At 38.5% G+C, this 24,867-nt stretch overlaps 2 protein-coding genes and 2 non-coding genes across 5 annotated transcripts in view; 2 read left to right on the top strand and 2 right to left on the bottom strand.

Moving 5' to 3' along the window:
* wnt5b (wingless-type MMTV integration site family, member 5b) overlaps nucleotides 1–24,867 on the top strand; it is a 106,279-nt gene that overhangs the window by 4,829 nt on the left and 76,583 nt on the right. The gene's annotated exons all lie outside the window — the stretch shown is intronic.
* trnak-cuu (transfer RNA lysine (anticodon CUU)) lies at nucleotides 3,547–3,619 on the bottom strand. The gene has a single exon. It is a non-coding gene; the product is annotated as a tRNA-Lys (tRNA).
* trnak-cuu (transfer RNA lysine (anticodon CUU)) lies at nucleotides 5,075–5,147 on the bottom strand. The gene has a single exon. It is a non-coding gene; the product is annotated as a tRNA-Lys (tRNA).
* LOC115429917 (cilia- and flagella-associated protein 251-like) lies at nucleotides 14,800–15,528 on the top strand (the record flags this gene model as incomplete). Its single annotated transcript, XM_030149748.1, is given in 3 exon segments — nucleotides 14,800–14,892; nucleotides 14,989–15,027; nucleotides 15,070–15,528. Coding segments are annotated over 3 exon segments (591 nt in total), but the record flags the coding sequence as incomplete, so codon positions are not given.

Genomic DNA, 24,867 nt, shown 5'->3' with positions numbered 1-24,867 from the left:
AATACCATAAAACTGATGGACAAAATTATTAAATATATATTCTTTTTTAAGAAAATAAGGCGTTCTGTCAGACCAGATTTTCTGATTCTGAGGATGATGTTTTTTATCATAGTCATCCAGTATTTCCCTTTAAAGAAAGTTGCTACATCATTTCTTTACTGTCCTTCTTAAATGTTGGTGTTATGTTAGAATGTGCTGTCATACATGCAGAGGACTACACTGAAAGGCAGCAGCTCTGCAGTAAAGCCTGCTTCGTCTGTGTGTGCTGACAACACACTGTGGCCATGCGGTAGTCATTATGGTCAAGTGCTGTGTGTATATGCGTTTCTGCATGTACTGTACGTGCGCACTGAAAATGTGACCCTGCGGTATTCGTTGCTGTGTCTGTGCTCGTTGCGTTCTCTGCGTCTGTGTGTGTTGTAGGTCTTTCTGGGCCGCTGGTTCAGGGTTATGCAGTGATGTCATCAGGGCGGCAGGGTGGGGTGACATGGGGCTGGAGTTTGGCAGAGGTCCTGACTCCAGCAGCCCTCAAAATGTGAGTCTGACCATTAAGTATGTATGTGACTGTCACTGCATCTGTGTATATTTGTGCTTGTGTGTGTGTGTAACATTGGTCAGTGGCAGCGGTCAGCTGCTGTGTGCGAGCAGTGTCCTACACTAATAGTAAAAGTGGTTTATTGGACACTTTATAGAGCCTGAAACCGTTTTATAAATCCAGCAGGCTGGTACAAGGCGACAGTCACAGACCAAACAGCCACAAGCCACACAGCATCAGACCAGAGGAGCTGCAGTTACAAAAGGCTGTTGTTTCTGGGCAAAAGCAAAGACAGGAATGCCCTTCAGACCACTGACCATTTACATGAAATTTACGAATCCAACCTGATTATTATGACAACAAGAAAATGCCTGAACCAACCATCATTCTATGATTATGGATGTGGTATAAGAAGAAAAGAATTAATACGTAATTCAACTCTATATCCTCGCTTCTTCCCATTTCCTTTCTTCATTTCTTCTCTACATATCCCCAAAATGCTGATAAAACCATCAACAACACACCTGCTCAGGGTTGGACGTCTGTCTTAACCCACAAAGACCTACTGCTACTTTTGTCTCAGTTCCCAAATGATTTTTTTTTTCTATATTTAACCTTTCTTACGTGATTTATCACCATTTATTGTAATATTATCCTGTTTTACTTTGTGTTTTTTCAGTGAAAATCATGTATTTTCCTATATTTAATTTACTGACCATGTAGATGTTCATAAAAGCTCAGATTCAAGTTGAGAGTTATTGTTATCAGAAACAGAGAAAACTGTAGAAAAAGTGACATTTCCAACAAAATATATCACTAATTTAACTGAAAATAAGTGTCTCCATCCACTGTCATTGATCCAACTCCACAGGTTTTACTGGTGAATCAATGTTGTAGAAGATGACAGTGTTTCCATGGTAACTATGGAGCCTCTGAACGTCCAAATGGGTCATATCTGATGACCATGAAAAGATGATAAACTGCATTTTACACCAATTATTTACATGTATTGACAGAATTAGTGGATCAACAGGTATTAAACAGTTTAGATCAGTAGATGACTTTGGACGCTGGTGGATGTTTGGGTCTTTAGGGGTTAAACACACACACACTAAAGGCTATAGATGAAAACTAATACAAATAGAGTCATATTTATCACATGATGACTATAATAAGCACTGTGCTGCTGTCCTCTTCCCCCACATTCTCCATTTACATTGTTGTTTTTTCTGTCTGTTTTCACCTTAACCCATAGAGACCTAAGCATCCACCAGTGACACAAACCATCTACAGATATAAACTGTTTAATCCCTGCTGATCCACTAATCCTATCAATCCATGTAAATAATTGGTGTAAAATATAGTTTGTCATCTTTTCATGGTCATCAGATATGACCCATTTAGACGTTCAGAGGCTCCGTAGTTACCATGGAAACACCGTCATCTTCTACAACATTGATTCACCAGAAAAACCCATGGAGTTGGATCAATGACAGTGGATGGAGACACTTGTTTTTACACTCAGTTAGCAATATCTTTGCTGAAAAAGTAACTTTTTCTTAATTTTTCTCTGTTTTGATATAATTATCTTGGAATTTACACTGAGTTTTTAGGAACATCTACATGAACTGTAAATTAAATGTAGGAAAATACAGGATTTACACCAACAAATGCAAAATACAGAGGATAATATTAAAAAAAAAAATTGGTGATAAATCATTTAAGAAAGGTAGAAATAGAGAAACATTCATTTGGAAACTGCCACAAAAGTCGGACTGGGTCTTTATGGGTTAAAAGTAATTTTTACTTTTGTTTGTCTCCTGTCTGTGAATTTTACTCCCCTTCAGTGTAATTATTCAGTTTTGTTATACTTTATACTATTACTAGGCAGTCACATTTGTTCATTTCCTGCTAGACTTTTTAGGTATTGACCATGGTTGACTCTACCACAGCTATGGTTTACAGTGATTTTACAACATATAGCATATACCTGGCAGGTTTCACAAAATAAACTAACAAATAAAAAAAAAAAAAACAATCCTATATAACAAATAAAGTTAAGCGGTATAGCAGAATTTAACAGACTCATTGCCCAGCAGCACACCGAAGCAGTGGAAGGTAGCTTTAAGATAGAACTGATGAATGAACATTTATTGGATGTCACCGTTAGTCGATCTGTGCAGTTGTTTCACTGTGTTCACTTTTCTTTTCTGATCCTGACTGTTTGACTTTGGTTCATGTGCTCCACACACAACACACCGTCTGTTTCACATTCACAGCTATTTATCTGGACTTTTCCAACTTCTGCTTCTTAGTCAGTGATATTATTGTGTTTCATTTCTTTTATTTCTCCTCTGTCTCTCTACCACTCTTATTTCACCCAGTAAATCAGCATCAATATCAGCACTTTTAAAAGAATGTGAATGGCACACTAATGTCATCACACCACACCATACACAGTTACTTGTGACGGCTCTTGTTCTCTGGAAGACTATGAAATATACAAACCAGTTCATGTGCTAACAGTTGATAGATTATGTCCTAACTAAGACCCTGAGATTAAGAGTCTCATGCTCCAGTGACTGAACTATTTGAGCTGCTTAACTTTATCTGACGCCTCATGTCAGCGACCCCATGTTTTGAGTCTCACTGTCTTCCAACACACGCCGCTGCAAAAATTGAAAACAATGAGTAAATGTTCATTTGATTTGCCAGCTCTGTTTACTGCTGCTGTTCTTTAAAGACTATCGACAAATGTCTTTTTTGTTGAAAGGCTGTATCAGTGTGGTCAGGTCATTTCACTCCTGTATGTACAAATTTTGTGGTTCTTAAAGCTTGTCAGGATTTGAACCTACGCCTCCACTTGGAGACCAGAAGGCCCATTACTGATGAAGGTTACTGGGTCTGACACCATGCTGACAACTACAAACAATGACCAAATTAGTACAATTTTCAAGGGGAATAACGTTATTGTGTCCAAACTTGATGCCCATCATCCATAAATAATGTGACGCCCAACGTGGGGCTCGAACCCACGACCCTGAGATTAAGAGTCTCATGCTCTACCGACTGAGCTAGCCGGGCTGTATGAGTTAGAAAGTAGTTCAATAAAATTCACTGGTTCTTTTTTAAATACATACACAATTATACCAGCATCCACATGCCCAACATGCCTGCATATAATGCAGTTTATTGTTTAATTGACTGCTATTCTGTTTAAGAGACATGCTGACATTTTTTCTACTGATTTCCTTTCAAGGTGCAGTTTAGAAGGCTGGCATGTGTTTGTGTGAAGTTTATGTTGGCATAATTTGTAGATTTGAGCTCAATTCAATGCAAAGTTAATGATGGTCTCTGTTGTCTGTAACCGTGACGACTGCTTTTATACTGATTTCTTTGTAGGGATTTCAGATCTAATATGTTTATAAAGTTGTTTAAGCAAACAGCAGAATCCTTTTGCCAATTTGGTATAATTTTTTGCATTTGGGGAAAAAAACATAAATAAATAAGTGTTGGAATTTAAACCCACGTCTCCATTTGAAGACCAGAAGTCCCTTTGTATTGGAAGGAGATTATCCTTGAGTCTGGCGCCTTAGACCACTCAGCCATCCTGACAACCTTATGTAATAAAATTGTAATGATGTGAGACCAGGCTAGACAGCAACCCTCATAGAAAAAATAGAATAGCCTTCAAAATATGAAAAAAACAATAAACAAACTTCTCTAATCGCATAAATAGATATATGTTAGATCAGGGGTGTCAAACTCATTTTAGTTCAGAGGCCACATTCAGCCAAATTTGATCTGAAGTGGGCCAGACCAGTGAAATAATAACATAATAATATATAAATAATGTCAACTCCAAACTTTCCTCTATGTTTTAGAGCGAAAAAAGTAAAATTATGCGATAAAAATGTTTACATCTACAAACTATCCTTTAAAACAATGTGAATAACATGAACAACAGGGCAAATTTTTGTGAAATGATAGTTTGTTTTAGTGTAAATACTGTAAAATGACATGAAAATGTTTACATTTACAAAGAGAAAAATTGGAGTTGTGAGTATTTATAGGTTATTATGATAGTATTTTACTGATCCGACCCACTTGAGATTAAACTGGTCTGTATGTGGAACCTGATCTAAAATGAGTAATATCTTCAGTGTAATTTTTGCATTCAGATTCAGACTACTTTATTAATCTGCAAAGGGCAGTTCAGTTCAGTTACTCTGCCTTATCGAGCATCCAAACAATTAGAGACAAACAAACAAATGCAAAACATTCACAGCAGCATTTCACAAATTCATCCCCCGGGCCAGACTGGACCCTTTGACGGGCCGGATTTGGCCCCCAGGCTGCATGTTTGACACCTCTGTGTTAGATGAACAGTGGCATTATCAGATTATACCTGTTATTTCCTACAGTGGTGATATGTGTAGATGTATATATTTAATGGTTAACTTACATGTTTTAAATACTATATATGTGCCGTGAGAATCTAAGGTCATCTTGTCACTTTACGATCATTAAAACTCATTTCGCCCAACGTGGGGCTCGAACCCACGACCCTGAGATTAAGAGTCTCATGCTCTACCGACTGAGCTAGCCGGGCTATTATTAATGACAAATAGCAACTGCAAATCCAAACATCTGTAACGCGCGTGAAAACAGTAGTTTACTGTAGTCTTTACACTGATTTCAGCTCCAACACTAACTCAATAACCTTGGACACATGTAACAGTAACTGTGGTTCATTTTAGGTCCATTTAGGACAGGATTAGACCTTTTCATTGACCTCAGGTGTCCTGATGGGGTTCAGGTTCTGAATGTGTGTCCTGCACCCTCCCTCTGTGTTGATCCATTGTAAATCAGTTCACCCTGTCACTGTATGCCAGTTAAAACACACCAATGAATGGAGCTGTTCAATCCAGGCTGCTCCTCTGTATGTTCTGTATATATACACACTGAAACACAGCTGAACCGAATTTTTTGGGGGTGACCGTGTTCAATGCAGAGGCAACAGCAGGCGATTGTGTGTATGTTGTGTTTGTGCTTTTTTTAAAAATAGGGATATGCAAGAAAAAGGACAGAAGAAAGTAGAAGTCTTGAGGCAGGGACAGAATGACTGGGGTAATAAAAGAGCGGAAGAAATGTCAAGTCAGATAAGGGGAAACGCTGCCTCTTACTGGTCATTTTGTGCTACTACAACAGATCAAAGAAAGGCGCATAGAACAGAGGATGAGACTGAGGATGTCTAAAAACAGAAAGATTACATTTACTTAAAATGTGTCTTTTGTGCCTTGTGGTTTTTGATCATTTTGCAGGTGCTGCTGATTTACTTCTGCTTCACTACACTTTCAAAATGTATAAATAAAACCACAGAAATCAACAGCACCGAATAAAGAAAAGCAGATAGACAGAGGATAGAGAAGAAATGGGATTTTTTTTTCTGTAATCTCTCAGTTGTTTTTTGTTTGTCATCATATCCTGTGTAGTATAGTTTCTCTCTGTGATTCACCAAGCATTACAACACTATTTCTCTTGAATTTCAACCAAACACATTAACAACTGGAAAGCCTTCCAGCATCATCATCTCTGGGGTTTGGGGATTTTTTTTTTTTTTTTTTCCAAGTTGTGATTGTCTTTCTCATCTTTTTCTGCTCTTCTTCTTCTTGCTTCCTCTTCTTTGTCTGATTCTTGTCCTGTCTTTTCTATCTTTTTCTGTTTTGCGTGTATGTGCTGGATGCATCGAGTGTGTGCATAATATAATGAGATTTCCAATGCCCAGGTGCTCTTTCTAGATAATTACTAAGTGTGTCTTTCTGTAGCCGGTCTCCAAACTGAAGCAAAACCACATCTGTCAGAACACACACACACACTGAGGAAGAGGAAGAGAAAGCATCACATTTAATGCATTCCTTCTATTTGGCTTCTGATTGTGAGCTCGCTGTTCTCTTACCCTTTCTCCCTTTTGTTTTAAGATTATTGGCATTCTGCTGTTTTCCACTTTGACATCCTGTCTTTTATCTCCTTCCTCTGGATGACTCAGTCTCCGTCAGTCTTTTTCTCACTTCACCCTCTTTTATTTTCAATTTTCTCTGTCCTGACCATCTTCTCCTCTATCTCTCATCTTGTGTTATTGTGTGCACAGAAGAAGGATCGACAGAACATTAGTCAGTTGTCTGGGGAGGAAAAAAAGTCTCACAGCTGGCAGACAACATTGATTTACTCATAAATACGTTTTGCTCTTTAATACACATCCATCACAAATTGGCTAAAATGATTTATTAGAAAAGATATTGACTGTTGCTGAGGTTGTCTGTGGACAGGGCTGGGAGGACCAGAGCACCACATTTTAAGAGAGGAAACTGACTTTGTGCCAGATCAGCTCTTTGGATAACAAGGACAACGGTGCAGCGTCACCTCTTTCTGTTTTCTGTTTATGGTTTTACAACGCTGAGCTGCATGGTACCGTATAAGCAGACTGGACAGGTTAATGATCTAACCCCCACCTGATACTTTATCCATCGTCTTGATTTTTTGATAGCAGAATCGGAAAGATAAGCTGGAAACAAAAGGAAAGGCATGAACTTAAAGGTCCAGTCACACATGAAGATTCACTGCTCAGGTTGTTTGTGGGTGTGTGTGTTAACCACTCCCCCTTCAAACTGCAAATTATTTTATATTTTTTGATACAGTATTATTCACCTACTCAGGGAAATGCCAGAATCTACCACAGCCCGATCCCAAATTATTAACCCTTTCATGCATGATGTTTTTGAAAGTTAAATTAAAACTAATGTTTACAATAATTAGTTTTGTTTTTTTTTGTTTAGTTTAGTTAAGTTTATTTCAAACACAAACATACTACAAAACATAGGGGGAAAAAACAAAACAAGACAAAGGAAAAAAAAATGAAAATGGAACAACTGTTGTGCCTGAACGGGAGTAGGAAGAAGCCACTGCTTATCCAGTTCTACCCCGATTCCAGTCCTCAGACTGTTAGTGCCTAATCACATGTTACACAACATAAGATTGTGATCATCCATAAACTTATATACACACCCCTACAGACCTGTACACCCATACATATACAGTCACATACACACACACACACACACACACAAACACACACATATATATATATATATATATATATATATATATATATATATATATATATATATATATATATATACACACACCAAATTATATCTGCATCTGTACTCCAACACACATCCACACACCCATGTGTACACACACACACACACACACACACACACACAAAATTACTCCAAAGTTGTTGCTCCAAAGTGCAAAAACAAAATTATTTGATGGATTTTTTGATGAATTTCTATTTTTTGCTATATTATTTGCAGATAATTGGGATTAGTTTTCCAAAGTAAATCATATGTTATCTTTATGGAGTGAGGCTTTTGGACACTATGCTAAATATATGTATCATTAAAGCTGAATTTAAGCAATCTGTAATATTTGTATCTCACTCAAAAAATCCAGTTAGACACATTATTTGATTAGGAGTACTAATCCCATTCGGTTTTAGAATTATTCGTGCATAAAAGAGTTAACAAAGGTATTATAGTCACAGAGAGTCAGTAAATATGAGAGTAACAGTCCAACCTGATGAGGCTTTCTGCGAGTCTGTTCACTCTAGTCTTTATTTAAGCCACAGTTTGTTTGTCTCAGCAGCTCCCATTGCTTCTCCAAAAGCTGCTCAATCTCTGTCTGGTTGTGTTTGGATCAGTGTAAAGACTCAAAATCTGTTTGACTCTGAGATTCAGAGTTGGAACAACCATCTCCGATCTTTGTAGCACGCCGCCGAGAAGCCTTCTAGCAAGGCTTTCCTCCCCCGGCTTGTTGTAGTGGACAGCTGCATGAAAAGCTTTCACACTCTGCTAAATCTTTAACTGGAAAATTGTTGCGGAGCATTTATGTGGCAGCGTATCTTATGAATTTCATGCTGCATATTTTAGCACATGCAGCAGCATATATTACACATCAGTGTCTGCCACACCACTGCGTCGTCTGTCAAATGTGCACACTGCTTGAATCAACAGCAAGTAGAATTTTGCTCCTCATTACATTCAATAAATATACAGGCATCTGTCTTTGCACCAGGACATTTTGTATACATGCATCAGTGGAACACATGTAAGTGAAACAGCAGGACATGAAACTTTTGTATGTATTGAAATTCAGCAGCTACAATATCTCTGACTGGACCAATACTTGAGGTTTGTTTGCTTTAAAAAGTAATCTGTAATGTTTAGCGTAATCACATTGACTTAAATTAGACTCTTTTTTTTTTTTTTTTTCAATTCTCATATAAAAGAAGGGTTTTGATTTTTGAAGGTCTTGATTGTGATTCAGTCTTTGTGCAAATAATGAATATAATATATACATATATATATATATATATATATATATATATATATATATATATATATATATATATATATATATATATATATATAATTATTATTTTTTTAAATAATCTTTTTATTATTAGGACATATTTTCAGTGTACATATCCTCTCAGCACAGGTATAAGCATGTCCAATTTTCCAGTTTTCCAAAAACCAACTAACAACAAACAAAAACTTAAACTAAAAAAAAAAAAAAAAAAAAAAAAGAATAAAATAAAATAAATAGAGAAAAGTAGTACAAACATGGGTCCACATTCACTTAATTGCGAGTGTTATGGCTATTCTATTCTGTTATGTTTTTTATCGATGTTTTATTAAAGTAAGAGAGGAAAGGCTTCCATGTAATGTAAAATTTCTCGGTTCATCCTGTGAGAAAAAATTTGATCTTTTCCAGTTTCAACAAAGACATTACGTCCGTTATCCAGGCGTGTTCTGCTGAAGGTTTAGGCAACTTCCAAAGCACATAATGAATAATGAATAATTTACCTTTACACACTAAGACATCGCTGGTAATATTACATCTTTATCTACTTTAATGTATCATAAGTTTTTAAGGATGATAAGAAGCATATTTTCCTTTGTCATTATAAATTATATACAACAATTATAAGAATACTCTACACCCACTGTACATACGCTGTTGACCATAACACTGGAATAAATTGGTTTTCAGACACATTTCTCTTTTAATTCCTCTTCATACATCTTTGAACAAGTGTAGTGATTACATACTGAGTCTATCAAGAATAAATCACATTGTCACAATCATTTTATGAGAAGAAGTGAAAATACTTTATTTTCCAGCTTTATGGGCAAAAGTGTAAAAAAATGGCATTTGGAACATACAGACTCATTATGTTTGCAGTCAAAACTATTAAAACTTCATGATTTGGTTAAGTATTGCACGGCACAAATAATGTATAGAGCTTATAGACCCAGTACCTACACACTGCAGTATTCTGAAACTGTTCAGTCTGAGGGAGGGAAGTCATAGTCATCAGTGTGTGGCATAAAACTGGAAAGTAATGTCAAAATATGTACAGATTTAAGGCAATGTATTAAAAACTTGTTTTTCTCACAGTACAGGGATGAGGGAGGGAAATGTCATGAGGAATTCTCAGGGATTATGATTGTGGGAGAATAATATGCACTTAATGCTGTTATCTGATGGGCTGATGACTGTGGTAAGCTGCAAATGAATTGCCCGTATGGGATAAATAAAGTTTTCTGAATCTGAATTATTGTTGCTGTTTCTGTTGTTAACTGTTGTCATTATCGATATTGATTGATAGTATGATAGGAAGCAGCTGAATAAATTTATACTAAGCAAGACATAACTATGGACTGAGGGTTCGTATAAATAAGTTATGCTTCTTCCCACTCATTTTCATGTAGGGTTTATGTTTATGTGTATGTATATGTATAAATGTATATGTATAAGTATCTACTCTCACTTGTAAATATTACTCATTCATTATGTTTTTTCATGTTTTTTTACTTCTGCACATGAAAAATATTGATAAATGATCAATCAACTATTCAATAATTAAACTTGATTCAGTAGAGTTACTATGCCAGGGCTTCAGTAATGGTGGACACAGACAGAGGGCGCTATTTCACTGGCTCTCCCCACTGGACATATGACAGTGCAGAGGGAGGCCAGTGCATAGGTTAGAGGTTAGATGAAGGCACAGAGAAGGAGACAGGTAAACAGGGTCATGGATCTGAGGAATACTGAAGGACACACTATGTTTGCTCAGTGTCTTTGTTTCCATCTGACCACCACCACCCTCCTTATCCTCCATCATGCATGGTTGGGCCCAGGCCATTTAACTCCCACTCCAGCAGGGCTGTACCATTAGTGACCAGCGGGGGAATTGTTGTTCTCTGCATGGAGCTGCTTACAGGTGTGCTCATGCTTTCGCTCTGTGTGTGTGTGTGTGTGTGTGTGTGTGTGTGTGTGCACTCTTCTAGCTTAGTCACACACACACATACACACAGTTTCTATCGCTGATAACACTCATACCTGTCTGATAAGAAATTAATGTCAACATTCAACATAAAAGCAACTCAAGGGCTTTATTGACATCAGAGTTTCAGAGGAACAATGTTAACAAAGAATGAATATACAATTACAATAGCAATAATAAATAAAAGATAATGTACGGTGAGATGAAATCAGGCTTACTGCACATAATGCCACATATTACAAAGCTATTTACCAAATATAACAGTAATCTTGTAAAAAACACTGATCCAAAATCATTATTTAGTTGACAATTTTTTTTTTTTTATCACTTATTGCAAAACAATGGTCGTGCTGTTGCTGACCAATCAAAAACCTGGATTCAACAGAACCACGTAATAACTCTTAAAATGTTCAGTCTTTTCAACAATACCATTAACTCTCTGTTTCTTCCCAGGATCATAATTCATTTGGGGATATTCTTAAGATGGAAATGTGAAACTGTAGAATTTAAGTTGTAAATAGAAGTTGCTTATCAGAAATTCACAGATATCAGCTAATACCCTGTTAACTAATAAATAAACAACATGACAGGTCACCAATGGCAGAGGGCAACTTTCATCTGTTGTCTTGTCACAGTTGGTATGATTGAATTTGTTGTCACTCAAAGATACAGTTGCCCATGAAGTTGAAATAAAATATTTGTACCTTTGCTCATAAAATAATTGTGACTATATGATTTATTCTTGATAGATAAAGTGTAACCGTGACTCAGTATGTACCCACTGAGCACGGTGAAGGGTGATTACTGATGTGTAGAAATAGGAATAAAAAGAGGAATGTGTCTGAAAACAAAATTATTCAGTTTTCATGGGCAACGGTGTAGTTTGATGAATGTCTTAATGACTTAAAAACAGTTCTCAACCTTTCTGCTGCCAAGGCTTCCCTGCAAAACAACAGTGTAGGCTAACATAGTGAAGCTGGTGAGGGAGTTGAGTGAAACTATGTCCTTCCTGTCAACATGTGTAATCACAGCGTTATAATGTAGTAACATTAATGTAGGTGCACACACACATACACGGATGGTGTGGAAATGCACATGATCTTGTGTTTAAGTGTTTGCTGCACCAGAGTTAAGTCATTCTAAGCCCTGCATTACATTTATTTATTTATTTATTTATTTTTAACATTTATTTAAACAAACATTAGGAAAAAACACAGAGATGTGGACGACTGGGTATTCTGAAAGAGAGAACCAAATACAATAAAAATACTACAAGGTATTTGTCCCACTCCTGGAAGTGCTTTACAATAATCTGTCTGTCCTTCTGAATACACTCTGGACAATAAACCTGGACCTTGTTTAACGCTAATACATTCAAAAGAAATTCAGCAAGACAAACGATATGAATAAATTATGCAAAACTTTAAAGTGCGGTGGAAACACAGACCACAGAGATTACCAGGAACTCTTCTACCCAGGTAAATGAAATCCTCATAATAAAAGTTCCTGGGAATGTTAGTGGAAAAGGCAGTTTTCAGAGCCCCCCCCATTAAGAAATACTGCTTTAAAATACATGAGTCATTCATTTATAATTACTTATGTCTTTTCTTCGCAGTAAAAGGGAAACAATAATGGAGAGACTAAATAATCAAGTAGAAAATAACATTTTAATCCCTAGTATTGGCCCATCAGTAGACTTTGCTAATGATATATCACTCCTAGAACATAGATTTTAAGACATCCAGTGCAAGACCAACGACATGGAAACAGCAGGTAAAAAGATTGGTCTTGACATCAATGTGGACAAAACTAAAGTCTTGAAGATTAATGCAAGGTCAAACTAGAAAAGCACTCGGAGAGCGCAGACCTCCGCCAAGGCAGATCAGTGCCCCCCCACCCCCGATCACCACCAAAATTTAACCATTTGTTCCTTGTGCCAGCATCAACATTTCCTGAATTTTTCATCCAAATCCGTTATCCGTTATCTTGCACACGGACAGACAGACAGACAGACAGACAGACAAACCAACGCCGGCAAAAACATAACCTCCTTGGCGGAGGTAATGAATGAGTCATCATCAACAACAATGCTGTTGAAGAGGTCAAAGAATTCCCGTACCTGGGCAGCAAGATCCTCAAGATGGAGATTCAGGAAAACAATACAAAATACAATCCAGGATTATAAAAGCTAGAGGGGTGTTTGCATCATTGAAAAACATCTGGAAGTCTAACAAGATAAGCACTTACACCAAAATAAGGATCTTCAAGAGCAATGTTCTAGGAGTCCTTCGACATTGTGCAGAATCCTGGAAAGCCACCCAAACAGTAAGATGAAAGCTAGGCATATTCCAGACTTAGATGCCTCAGAAGAATACTAGGAATGTTCTGGCCAACAACCATCTCAAACAAAGAACTTAACACTACTATCAGTTGAAATCAAGAGGAGGAGATGGATGGATTGGACATTTGAATAGGATGAAACTGGACTGCATCTTGAGGGCTGCAATGAGATGGGAAGAGGAAAAGAGGCAGACCAAAAGAAACTTGGAGAAGATCAGTTGAAAGAGAGATGAAAGAGGAAGAGTGAACCTGGGGAGAAATACAGCTATGGGCCCAGGACAAACAGCACTGGGCTTCCCTGGTAAAGGCCTTATGTGCTAGACAGCATGAAGAGGAATAAGGAAGTAAGTAATGGGCCCACTGGTGCGTCCTGACTCCTTATTGAAATCCATCCCCAACATTGTGAGTGCACTTTCCTTTGGGTTTGAGTCAAATAAACAGTTCACTGTACATACTGTTCCCTTGTCTTTGAGCCTTTCTGATTGTCTGACAGTTTTTTTCTTCTCCCACCGGACTTGTATCAGAACAGCCACAATAATGTTTTAACCAGCTAAGCGTGACTCAACAGAAATATGTTCTCCAGTATTACATCCTTTTGTTATTAATCCTAACACTTCATATTCTCTTACGCAGACCCCTCTAGCTCTCCCCTTCAGCCTTACTTATTTATACTTTCCATCTACGGTCATGTGCCCATAGACAGGTAGTGAAGACCTGCAGGCTGATCCCGCACCGTGAAAGAAAAAAAAAAGAGGAGAGAGAGGAGTAATTTAGGAGAGAGGGGAGGCGAAGGCAGAGAGGAGATAAGAGGATGAGAAGTGATGACAGGGAAGAGGAGGCAAGAAGAATCGAGTGGAGGAAGGATGAAGAGATAAGAGGATGCAAGACCAGGGAGACATGCAACAGAGGAGAGGATAAAAGAGGGAGGAGAACAGCAGAGAAGCAGGGGCGAGAAAAGGAGATTAGAAAAACAGAGAGATCGATAGATAGAGAGATACAGAAAAAGAAAAGAGGAGATACAGAGAGGAGGAGAACATGTGAGAGCCGGGCAGACAGCCAGATCTCCTCAGAGAGAGAGAGAGAGAGAGAGAGAGAGAGAGAGAGAGAGAGAGAGAGAGAGGTCAGAGCAACGGACATGTCTCTAGAGATTGTGTAGATCTGTGTCAATGTGAATGTATGTGAATGTGTGTGTCTGTGTGTTTGTGTGCGTCTGTCTGTGTGAGTCTATGTTTAGGTAAGTCTCTGTGTGTGTGTGTGTGTGTGTGTGTGTGTGTGTGTGTGTGTGTGTGTGTCTGTCTGTCTGTCTGTCTGTCTGTCCGTATGAGTCTGTGTAAGTCTGTTAGTTTGTGTGAGTCTGTCTGTGTCTGTGAGCAGTAAGAGATGAAGGGAGAAAAATGCAGAGGAGGAAGAGGAGGTAGAGGATGAAGAGGAGGAGGTAGAGGAGGAAGAGGAGATAGAGAAGGAAGAGGAGGTAGAGGATGAAGAGGAGGAGGTAGAGGAGGAAGAGGAGATAGAGAAGGAAGAGGAGGTAGAGGATGAAGAGGATGAAGAGGAGGTCGAGGAGGAGGAGGATGAAGAGGAGGAAGACGATGAAGAGGAGGTAGAGGATGAAGAGGAGGTAGAGGATGAAGAGGAGGTAGAGGAGGAAGAGGAAGTAGAGGATGAAGAGGAGATAGAGGAGGACAAGGAGGTAGAGGATGAAGAGGAGGAAGAGGAGTTAGAGGAGGAAGAGGAGGTAGAGGATTAAGAGGAGGAAGAGGAGGACAAGAAGGTAGAGGAGGAAGAGGAGTTAGAGGAGGAAGAGGATGAAGAGGAGGTAGAGGAGGAAGAGGAGGTCGAGGAGGAGGAGGATGAAGAGGAGGAAGAAGATGAAGAGGAGGTAGAGGATGAAGAGGAGGTAGAGGAGGAAGAGGAAGTAGAGGATAAAGAGGAGATAGAGGAGGACAAGGAGGTAGAGGAGGAAGAGGAGTTAGAGGAGGAAGAGGAGGTAGAGGATGAATAGGAGGTAGAGGAGGAAGAAGATGAAGAGGAGTTAGAGGAGGAAGAGGATGAAGAGGAGGTAGAGGATGAAGAGGAGGTAGAGGAGGAAGAGGAAGTAGAGGATAAAGAGGAGATAGAGGAGGACAAGGAGGTAGAGGAGGAAGAGGAGTTAGAGGAGGAAGAGGAGGTAGAGGATGAAGAGAAGGTAGAGGAGGTAGAGGATGAAGAGGAGGTAGAGGAGGAGGAGGAGGAATAGGAGGTAGAGGAGGAAGAAGATGAAGAGGAGTTAGAGGAGGAAGAGGATGAAGAGGAGGTAGAGGAGGAAGAGAAGGTAGAGGAGGTAGAGGAAGAGGAGGTTGAGATAGAGGATGAAGAGGAGGTAGAGGATGAAGAGGAGGAGATAGAGGAGGTAGAGGATGAAGAGGAGGTAGCGGAGGAAGAGGAAGTAGAGGAGGAAGTGAAGGTAGAGGAGGTAGAGGAGGAAGACGGACGTCCATGGCTCAGGAGGTTGTTGTGTCCTTGGGGAAGACACTTGACCCTCCTTGCCTCCAGTGCTGCTCCTCACACTCTGGTGTATGAATGCATATGAATGCTTGGTGGTGGTCGGAGGGGCCGTAGGTGCAGATTGTCAGCCACACTTCTGTCAGTCTGTCCCAGGGCAGCTGTGGATCCAGATGTAGTTTACCACCACCAGAGGGAGAATGTGAGAGTGACTGAATAATGGATCCACTGTACGCACTTTGAGTATGCGTTCATAGAAAAGCACTATATAAATGTAATCTATTATTATTATTAGGAAGAGGCAGTAGAGGGTGAAGAGGAGGTAGAGGAACAGGAGGAGGTAGAGGAGGAGGTAGAGGATGAAGAGGAGGAGGAAGAGGTGGAGGTGGAGGAGTGCAGTGGAGCGTAGACTGAAGCTCTTAGATGAGACACACACTTAATGGCTGAAATGCAACCTTGGAAATCTATATGTGTGAATGTTTGTGTTTTAACAGTGATCCTGACTGTAAAACTCTGAAAAGATGAGAAGTATCTTAAAGAATTTCACATTTCTTTCATAAATTCTAGTGACAGATCCAAATTTGCTGTACCTTTTTCCAACAGTGGCTGCAGTTCCATGGATAATACTTCTCCATTCAGATCAAGGCCTTCAGTAAAGCACACATTCAGATAGACTGTATTCATCCACAGGAGATGTTCAAAGTCCGTGTACTCAAAAAAAACTAAAGAAAGAAAAACACAAAGTGAAACAAGTCAGTGAATTTCTCATAGAATGTAAGTTTTTGAACGTGTTAGGCATAATGTCTGGGGCGCCAATAAGGGGGGGGGTATGCATGACAAATTCATGGGGCCCAGCATTTGTGGGGGGCCCATAGAGCAGTTGTGAAAATTTTGTGTAAGATCCGCTGTATAAGAAAAGCGTACAAGTCGGGAATCGGATGTTGAAAGTAAGTTTCAGTTCAGTTTTGTTTTCATGCCAACGTAAGTGACGTTATATATGGGCCGTGACCCCCCCGGCCCCAACAGACTGATGAGATACTGAATTTTCTGAAAGGGTCCATGACGTTTACCTTTCATGGGGCCCACAATTGGTAGCGGCGCCCCTGTGTAATGTTGTCCATTCTACTAGAAACACATTCCCCTACCACCTCTAGCTTTGTCGTTTTGTTGTTTTGCAGGTTTGTAATGATCAGACATACATTACATGGACAAAAATATTGAGACACATCAGCCACTCATTCCACTGACTTGAAATATTATCATGATTTTAATAATTATCATCAATAATTGTCATGGTAAGTGTCAAATCACTACCTCTAAGTGTAACCCTCAAACACCTCAACAGCCAGCAGTGACCGACAGACAGAGCGCAAAACAGTGGCTATAAATACAAAAATAGAATAGAATAGAATAGAATAGAATAGGCTTTACTGTCATTACACAGGTTGTGCAATACAGTAATATAATACAACATGTAGCAATATCAAACATTATACAGTAATACAATGCAATAGACAGTAAAGACTTTGAAGAATGATTCAGTGATTTCTGTTTGAAATCCCGTAGATTTTTCTCATATACTCTGATTTTTCTCTCAATACAGAAACTAAACTGCATGTGTGGTCATTGTAACTTTACTAAAACACAAACCCAATGGTGGTCTTAGATTGCTGTGCAGCACTATAGTGGAATTGATTTGTAGTTTTTTGTTTTATTTTTAATTATTCAGAGATGGCTCAAGAACATGTTCTAAGAAAAATATTTGTTTAATCAATTTCTTTCCTCTATTATTACATTGCTTTGAGTTCTAGAGTCGTCCTTAAATCTTTTCAAGTCTCAGACACAACCACATGTTTGTGAACTTCCTGGAAATTCATCGTGTGACCACCATTGATCCCACATGGGTCTAGTATGTGTAGAAACAGAGAAACGACCAGATCAAGCCTCATGCTGGCGAAGCAGACACAAGTTCCAGACGACATGTAAGGATCACAGTCAGAATCAGCTTTGTTTGCCAAGGATGTAAACACATAAAAGGAAGAATTTGACTGCAGTTGATGTAAATAAACTGACATGAAAAGTAAAATAAGACAAACTCCATATACTGTACTTATAAACTCTTTATAAATAAAGTTAAGTGTGGATGGTGATAGTAAAAATAGCACTAAAAAAATCAATACAAGTCTAGATATGTTATTATTAAAATACTTTCCCCTATTAACTGTCAAACGCCACTTTCCAAAACCTGCATTCCTGATATCACTCTCTATCACTCCATCAGATTGCCCTAGAAAAAAGACCATTTCTTCTCACAAAATATAACATTTTTTGGTCATCTGCTTTTCGCAAGAGAAATAACTATTTTTGACATTAACCCACAAAGACTCAAACAGCTACTGGCATCCAAAATCCTCTACTGATCTAAAATATGTAATAACTTCGCAATCACTAATCCTATCAATACAAGTAAATAATTGGGGTAAATGCAGTTTCTCATCTTTTCATGGTCATCAGACATGACCCATTTGAACGTTCAGAGGCTCAGCATTGATTCACCAGTACAACCCATGGAGTTGGTTCAATGACAGTGGATGGAGACACTGGGTTTTACATTCAGTTACTGGTATATTTGCTGAAAAAGTCTCTTTTTCTTCAGTTTTCTCTGTTTGTGATATAATAATCTTCAACTTTAATCTGAGCTTTTATGGACATCTACATGATCAGTAAATCAAATAAAGGAAAATATCTGTTTTTTGCTGAAAAAATGCAAAATAGGATAGGAGCAGAGGCGATTTCTCATAGACTGCAAGGGAAGCTCGACTTCCCCTAAAATTACAAAAATTAAATGGTTAAATATGTACAGTTGTGTTGACATTTCATTGACTACAAATGTGTTAGAACACGTTCATCTCACAGACGAGTTCGTTCAGAATCAGCTTTATCACAAATCAACAGACTCGATGTTGTTCACTTCTCATACATTCCTGTTGCGCTGTTTTCTCATTCAATCTCTGCTCAGTGCATTTGCCTGTAGAAGCCCAGCGTCCATGCACTTCAATGGGACTGAGTGGAACAGTTTTTTTCATTGCCTCAAAACTGGCTGGTAATTGGATAAATGCCACGATGTTGTTGCTCAGCGTCTCTAGGGGTGAGTGGAGCTGTGGGCGGAGCTCGGCTGGGCTGGATGCTGGGCTTCCACGTGCTGATTGGAGGATCAGTCGAAAGGCTGAATCCCGTTTGATTGACAGCTATTTTGAGATCTACCCCTTCACTTGACAGAGTTCAGTTTAATACCGCCGCGCATTCTGCTGTGAAATCGAGAGAGAAACCACTATGAAATTACTTGTTCATTTCTTGCACTGTAAATAAAACACACTAATTGTACTTCCTTGTTTCAATTTGACATAATTTCAGCGTTTTCTTGTTTAGTTGGTACGATAAGGTCACTGACCATTTTCTTAAAAAGGAACGGAGGGTGGAATTTATGTTTAAATAACTTGACCATTTTTTTATGTAAGCCGACAATGAGCTTCCCCTCTCAGAAAGATGAGCAGATGCCACTGGATAGTACAGGGTGGGGAAGCAAAATTTACAATGAACATTTAGTTGTTTTTTCTCAGTAGGCACTACGTCAATTGTTTTGAAACCAAACATATATTGATGTCATAATCATACCTAACACTATTATCCATACCTTTTCAGAAACTTTTGCCCATATGAGTAATCAGGAAAGCAAACGTCAAAGAGTGTGTGATTTGCTGAATGCACTCGTCACACCAAAGGAGATTTCAAAAATAGTTGGAGTGTCCATAAAGACTGTTTATAATGGAAAGAAGAGAATGACTATGAGCAAAACTATTACGAGAAAGTCTGAAAGATACTATTAAAGAAGAATGGGAGAAGTTGTCACCCGAATATTTGAGGAACACTTGCGCAAGTTTCAGGAAGCGTGTGAAGGCAGTTATTGAGAAAGAAGGAGGACACATAGAATTAAAACATTTTCTATTATGTCAATTTTCTTGTGGCAAATAAATTCTCATGACTTTCAATAAACTAATTGGTCATACACTGTCTTTCAATCCCTGCCTCAAAATATTGTAAATTTTGCTTCCCCACCCTGTAGAGAGGATAATATTATAATAAATGGTAAGAAATCACTTAAGAAAAGCTACATTGACAGAAAAATTTATTTGGGAACTGCCACGAAAGTAGCACTGGATATTTATGGGCTAATTGTGACATAAATAATAATTAAGAACACATTTTAACCAGTTTTCCGAGGGAATCATAGGTTATACTAGGACATGAGAGTGTCCATGCACATACGGCACAAAGCGCTGTGTGTGTGTCAATAACAGTATCTGGAGGCCACAGGATTATGTGACCTTGCGTGCCACATGTGCTGTCTTCAGCTCACATACACATACTCAAATACAAAGCCCCATGAAATCCTGTGACTCCTAAGAGTCTTTATGAGGCTCTAGAATTGGTCATGGAAGGCTATGAGGGAGTAAACGTCAGAGAGGAAAGAAGGTACTGAAGTCTAAAACAGCAGCAAATACATTTATATATGTTTGCTTTGCGAAATATAAATCAGATAAATTGTTGACAGAATTATGCAGGCATGTCATGTTTAACCCTTAGGGACCTTAGGATTTTTGGTGGCCATTATGGTTATGGTGTTATACCTTATGGCATGAATTTCCGCAAGAATGTTTGTTTTTTGACATATTTTTTAATCTAATACTCTTACAGGTCTATTATACACTACAGGCACTTTTTGCAGCCGCTGGAGAACCTTGAGCTAAAAATGGACATGCAAAAAAAACCCAAAAAAACAAAAACTGAAATAAAATTATCATCAATATAGTTTTCTGCTTTTTTCTGCATAAGTTAAACCACTTCAACTCTCCTCAAAACTACCAAATGTCCAATAATTTTGTGGATTTTAACCATTTAAATGTAAGTTTGAGTACATGATGTCACTTGTAATATTAAAAAATAAAATCAACACAAATATGAAATATTTGTCATATAATACATGGTGGAGGGATGTGGCATTGTTTTATATCAGTCTTGGACATATAGTGAAATATTATTAATAAGACAGATTTCTTTGCAATAGTAGTTTTGTGCAGTGCAGGAGCCCTAAAATGCCTCATTGTCTTACATTGAAACCACATTTTTAATCTCACATAAAAATGCTAACGCAATGAAGGGTTAAAATCCTGAAAAAGATCAAACATTTGGTAGTTTTTGATCAGCTCTGAAGTGATTTAAGAGATTAATTCAGAAAAAAGCTGAAAAAAATATTGATATATGATTTCATAGCATTTTTTTGTGCATGTACATTTTTGGCTTGATTCCCCAGAGGGTAGTGAATTAGAATGATCCATAAGGGTTCAAAAGGATTTAGTTAATAGTTCAGCTTACTATCGATTATTTCAGTATTAAACCAAGCAGCATGTTGCATTATTAGTTGTGTGTAACTGTGATGTTTAGAATAGAGAGACACACCGAACCGAGAGGAAAGAAAAGGAAAAAAAACATGAGAAGAGCATGAGTTGAATGTGGAAAAAAAGGACCTGATGAAAAACCATTTATGTACATGTGTTGTATTGTATGTATGTGCGTCTGTATGTATTTTTGCGTTTGTTTGGGCATGTGTGATCTCTGCAAGTCCTTAAACTTGCCTGTGTGAATGTGTGTATGTGTGTGTGTGTGTGTGTGTGTGTGTGTGTGTGTGTGTGTGTGTGTGTGTGTAAGAGCTGGTGTATGTGTGGGCTTATGTTGCAATCCCTTGCTGTTTGTGTGTGCGTGTGTGTGTGTGTGTGTGTGCATGTGTGTGTGTGTGTGCGTGCGTGCGTGCGTGTGTGTGTGTGTGCATGCATATACGTGTCTGCCACGAGCCCCAGTGAGATCCAGCGAGCATGACGGAGAATGACAGGTTGATTTATGGCGAGGCTATAAGTAGAATGACTACTGCTAGAGAGAGAGAGAGAGAGAGAGTGTGTATGTGCAGGAGAGAAAAATACAGCGAGGATGGAAAGGAAAGATGGTGGAGAGATGACGAGAGAAGAGGGGATGCAGAGAGAGGGGGGTGGAGGGGCTTGGCGTATGAGACAAGAGGGAAAACGAGTGATGAAAAGCAGGACAGGAATGTAGAAAAAAGGAGGCAAGGAGGACAAGATGGAGAGGGGTCAGAGAGGGCTGATTTGGATTGTGGGAGTGGGATTAAGTTGTCTATTTGCATATTGCTACGAAAGATGGAGAGAAAGTAGAACTAATCTGCTAAAATGGAAAGATGATGGAAGAAAGACAGACAGAGAGAGGAGGAGATAAAGTTTAGTTCTTGACTGCAAAGGAGCCTCTGTGCATTGGTTTAATGACAAACTGCATTCTCTGAGTCTCAATAGGAAAATAACATTATCTCCACAATTAAATTTACATTTTTAGACATTTAGCTGATGTTGTTATGCAAAACGACATACACAGAGTGCAAATGAGCTTCAATTCCCAGATCAGAAACACTGCAAGCGAGCAATATTCAGAAAAACATTTTTTCCTGATGATTCTTGTAATCCTGCTGATGGCTTTTTGTTTTTGTTTTTTTTCTGGGCTTGTGTTTGAAAAGATGGCAAAAAATATGGGCTTTTGATAAACAGGAAAGGGTTTTTTTGGGTCTGACAAATAAAAATAAAAAATATTATCACTTCTGCTTTTACATCACACTGTAATACTAAACCCCTGAACACAACACACAGAACTATAACTATAGACGTCAACTACAGAGACTATTTACATGAACTAAAATGTGAGCTCACTGTTTTTCTGTTTTCGTTTATTTGTAGTTTCCCACTGATTTCTAATATTTCATTTGTATAATAGAGAATCTGATGATCAGAGGCTAACCCACAGAAGTCGACTCCTATGCGTCATTTGAGACAGTAGATTTCTCCTTAAGTGTAAACGGTGAAGAATGTTTCTGTGAGAGCTGCCACTGTAAACATACCTTCAACATAATAGTTTATACTGCTCTAATCAGGACAGGATGGTTTGATACTAAAATAACCTGCATGCCTTATATTTGATTTCTCAATTTTACAAATGTAATTGTGTTTACTTTTCAAGAAAGATGTTTCCAAGTAGAATATATTTAGTCTAATGGTCTAACTTGATCTGAATGCTACAAGGTAACAGCTGTCATGTGATTCATTGGGTTCAAACACACACACACACACGTACACGTACACACACACACACACACACACACACACACACACACACACACACACACACACACATACATTCCATATATTTAAGAAACATTACATTGACATACATTCATTTTCTGCAGCCTTTAGCCATAACCATAACGTGTCTGAACCATATCTTTAAAACACACCACCTCTCAGATTTGCTGATTTTAGACTATATTATACGTTACTCTGAAGGGAGCTGTTCCAATAATGTGACACACATACAGTACAATATTAGTCCCATGAAAACCTAGAAATTAAGGCACCCTTCAAGTGCATGTCATCAGAAACTGTGTGTTACTGATGTAGAGGTTTTACCTGATTCATACAGTGGCAATGTGTGACATTATTTTGTTTTATGTTCTGTTGTTTCTTGTCTTGCCAGGATGCTTGAGTGCTTTCAGGTTAACTAAAGGGTAGCTTCTGACACTGCTGTGCTTTGTGTTTCCAACACACCTCAAAATTACAGGAAATATATTCAGATCAGGCTTGTTTTGAGTCACCAACTCAAAGTCCCACTGAATTTCTTTTGAACATATTCGGCAAATATTTTTGACGAGGTCCAGGCCCTTTTGTTGTACACTGTGCCGAGGTTTTTCAATAGCCCCAGACACTTAAAGTTTCTGGTGAAGTTTATACAGTGGAAAACAGACTTATGTGAACCATCGCTTTTAGGAGCAGCGTCTAGTGGCCATCAGTGGTATTACACTTTAGGGTACTTGCATTGCATTACTACTCACATTGACTTCATTTTGGAGCTGAGGTCACTACCCCTTGGGTTAAATATATAAATGCAATAAAATATTTTGGGGTGTTTCTAAAGTTACTCATGGAGGCTAAATGTAGGTCCATGGGTAAGTAAAATAAATAATAAAAATTAGATTAAATTTGAGGTTTAACACTTGTCTAAGGTTAAACAAGTTTAGGTCAAGTGTCCGATACATTGATTCAAGCTGATGTAATGTTCCTATATATGTAAACATAACATGTGTATATTTGTGTGTAGAGATTTGAACAAGCAACTTCTCCTTTTACTCTTTTTCTTTCCTCCTTCTTTTGTTGCTATGCTGTCTTTATCTCTTTTTACCATGTTTACCTCCTTCCATAGTTTTCATCCTGTTTTGCGCCGTCAAGCAAAAACATGTGAAAATGTCTAAGAAATCAAGAAGCACAATAACGGGTGTTTTCAAGACTGTGTGGAAGAGGCAGGAAATAGGGTGAGAAGTATGAGAGAGAGAGGTAGATGTAGAGGAGGAGAGAGAGAGGGAGATGGAGCTCAGTCTTTGATCTCCCTCCTGTTGGGAGCTGGTGTTGGCATATCGCCAGAAAACCCCACGGCACACACACCAAACAGACGCACACACATATTTAGGTCTGGCTCGGCCTGCTCCAGGGCTTTGTTGATTATTTCTGCTGGGAAGATCAAAGACGTCGAACACCCTCCTCCTCCATCCTTCATCCATCCATCCTTCACCTATCTGTCTGTACACCGGTCCATCTGTCCAGCCATTCATCAGCCAGTCTATTCATGCTTCAATCAGACAGGTTGATGGAGAGATGGATAGATGGAATTTATTGGTGGCATCTAAACTTTTACTTGTAAGGATGGCCGAGCAATCTGAGGCCCAGACCACAGGTAAACAACCAACTGCAAAATCACTGTTTTAGAAAAGGCTTGACCTTTTTGATCAATATAGTGAAAGACTAATTGTGTACTTATGTGTAAACATATAACATGACTGATTTGGAAGGTTAACAACAGCACTGTTCTGGTTACTGGTTAGGTTTTTCATGTGGCAATGATGACACAGTTTCTGTTTACTGTGACAAGGTCT

This window comes from Sphaeramia orbicularis, chromosome 12, assembly GCF_902148855.1.
Source record: "Sphaeramia orbicularis chromosome 12, fSphaOr1.1, whole genome shotgun sequence".
In the NCBI taxonomy this organism is placed as follows: Eukaryota; Metazoa; Chordata; class Actinopteri; order Kurtiformes; family Apogonidae; genus Sphaeramia; species Sphaeramia orbicularis.
Note: the sequence above shows the minus strand (reverse complement) of the source record. Positions and strands in the feature narration are given on the sequence as shown.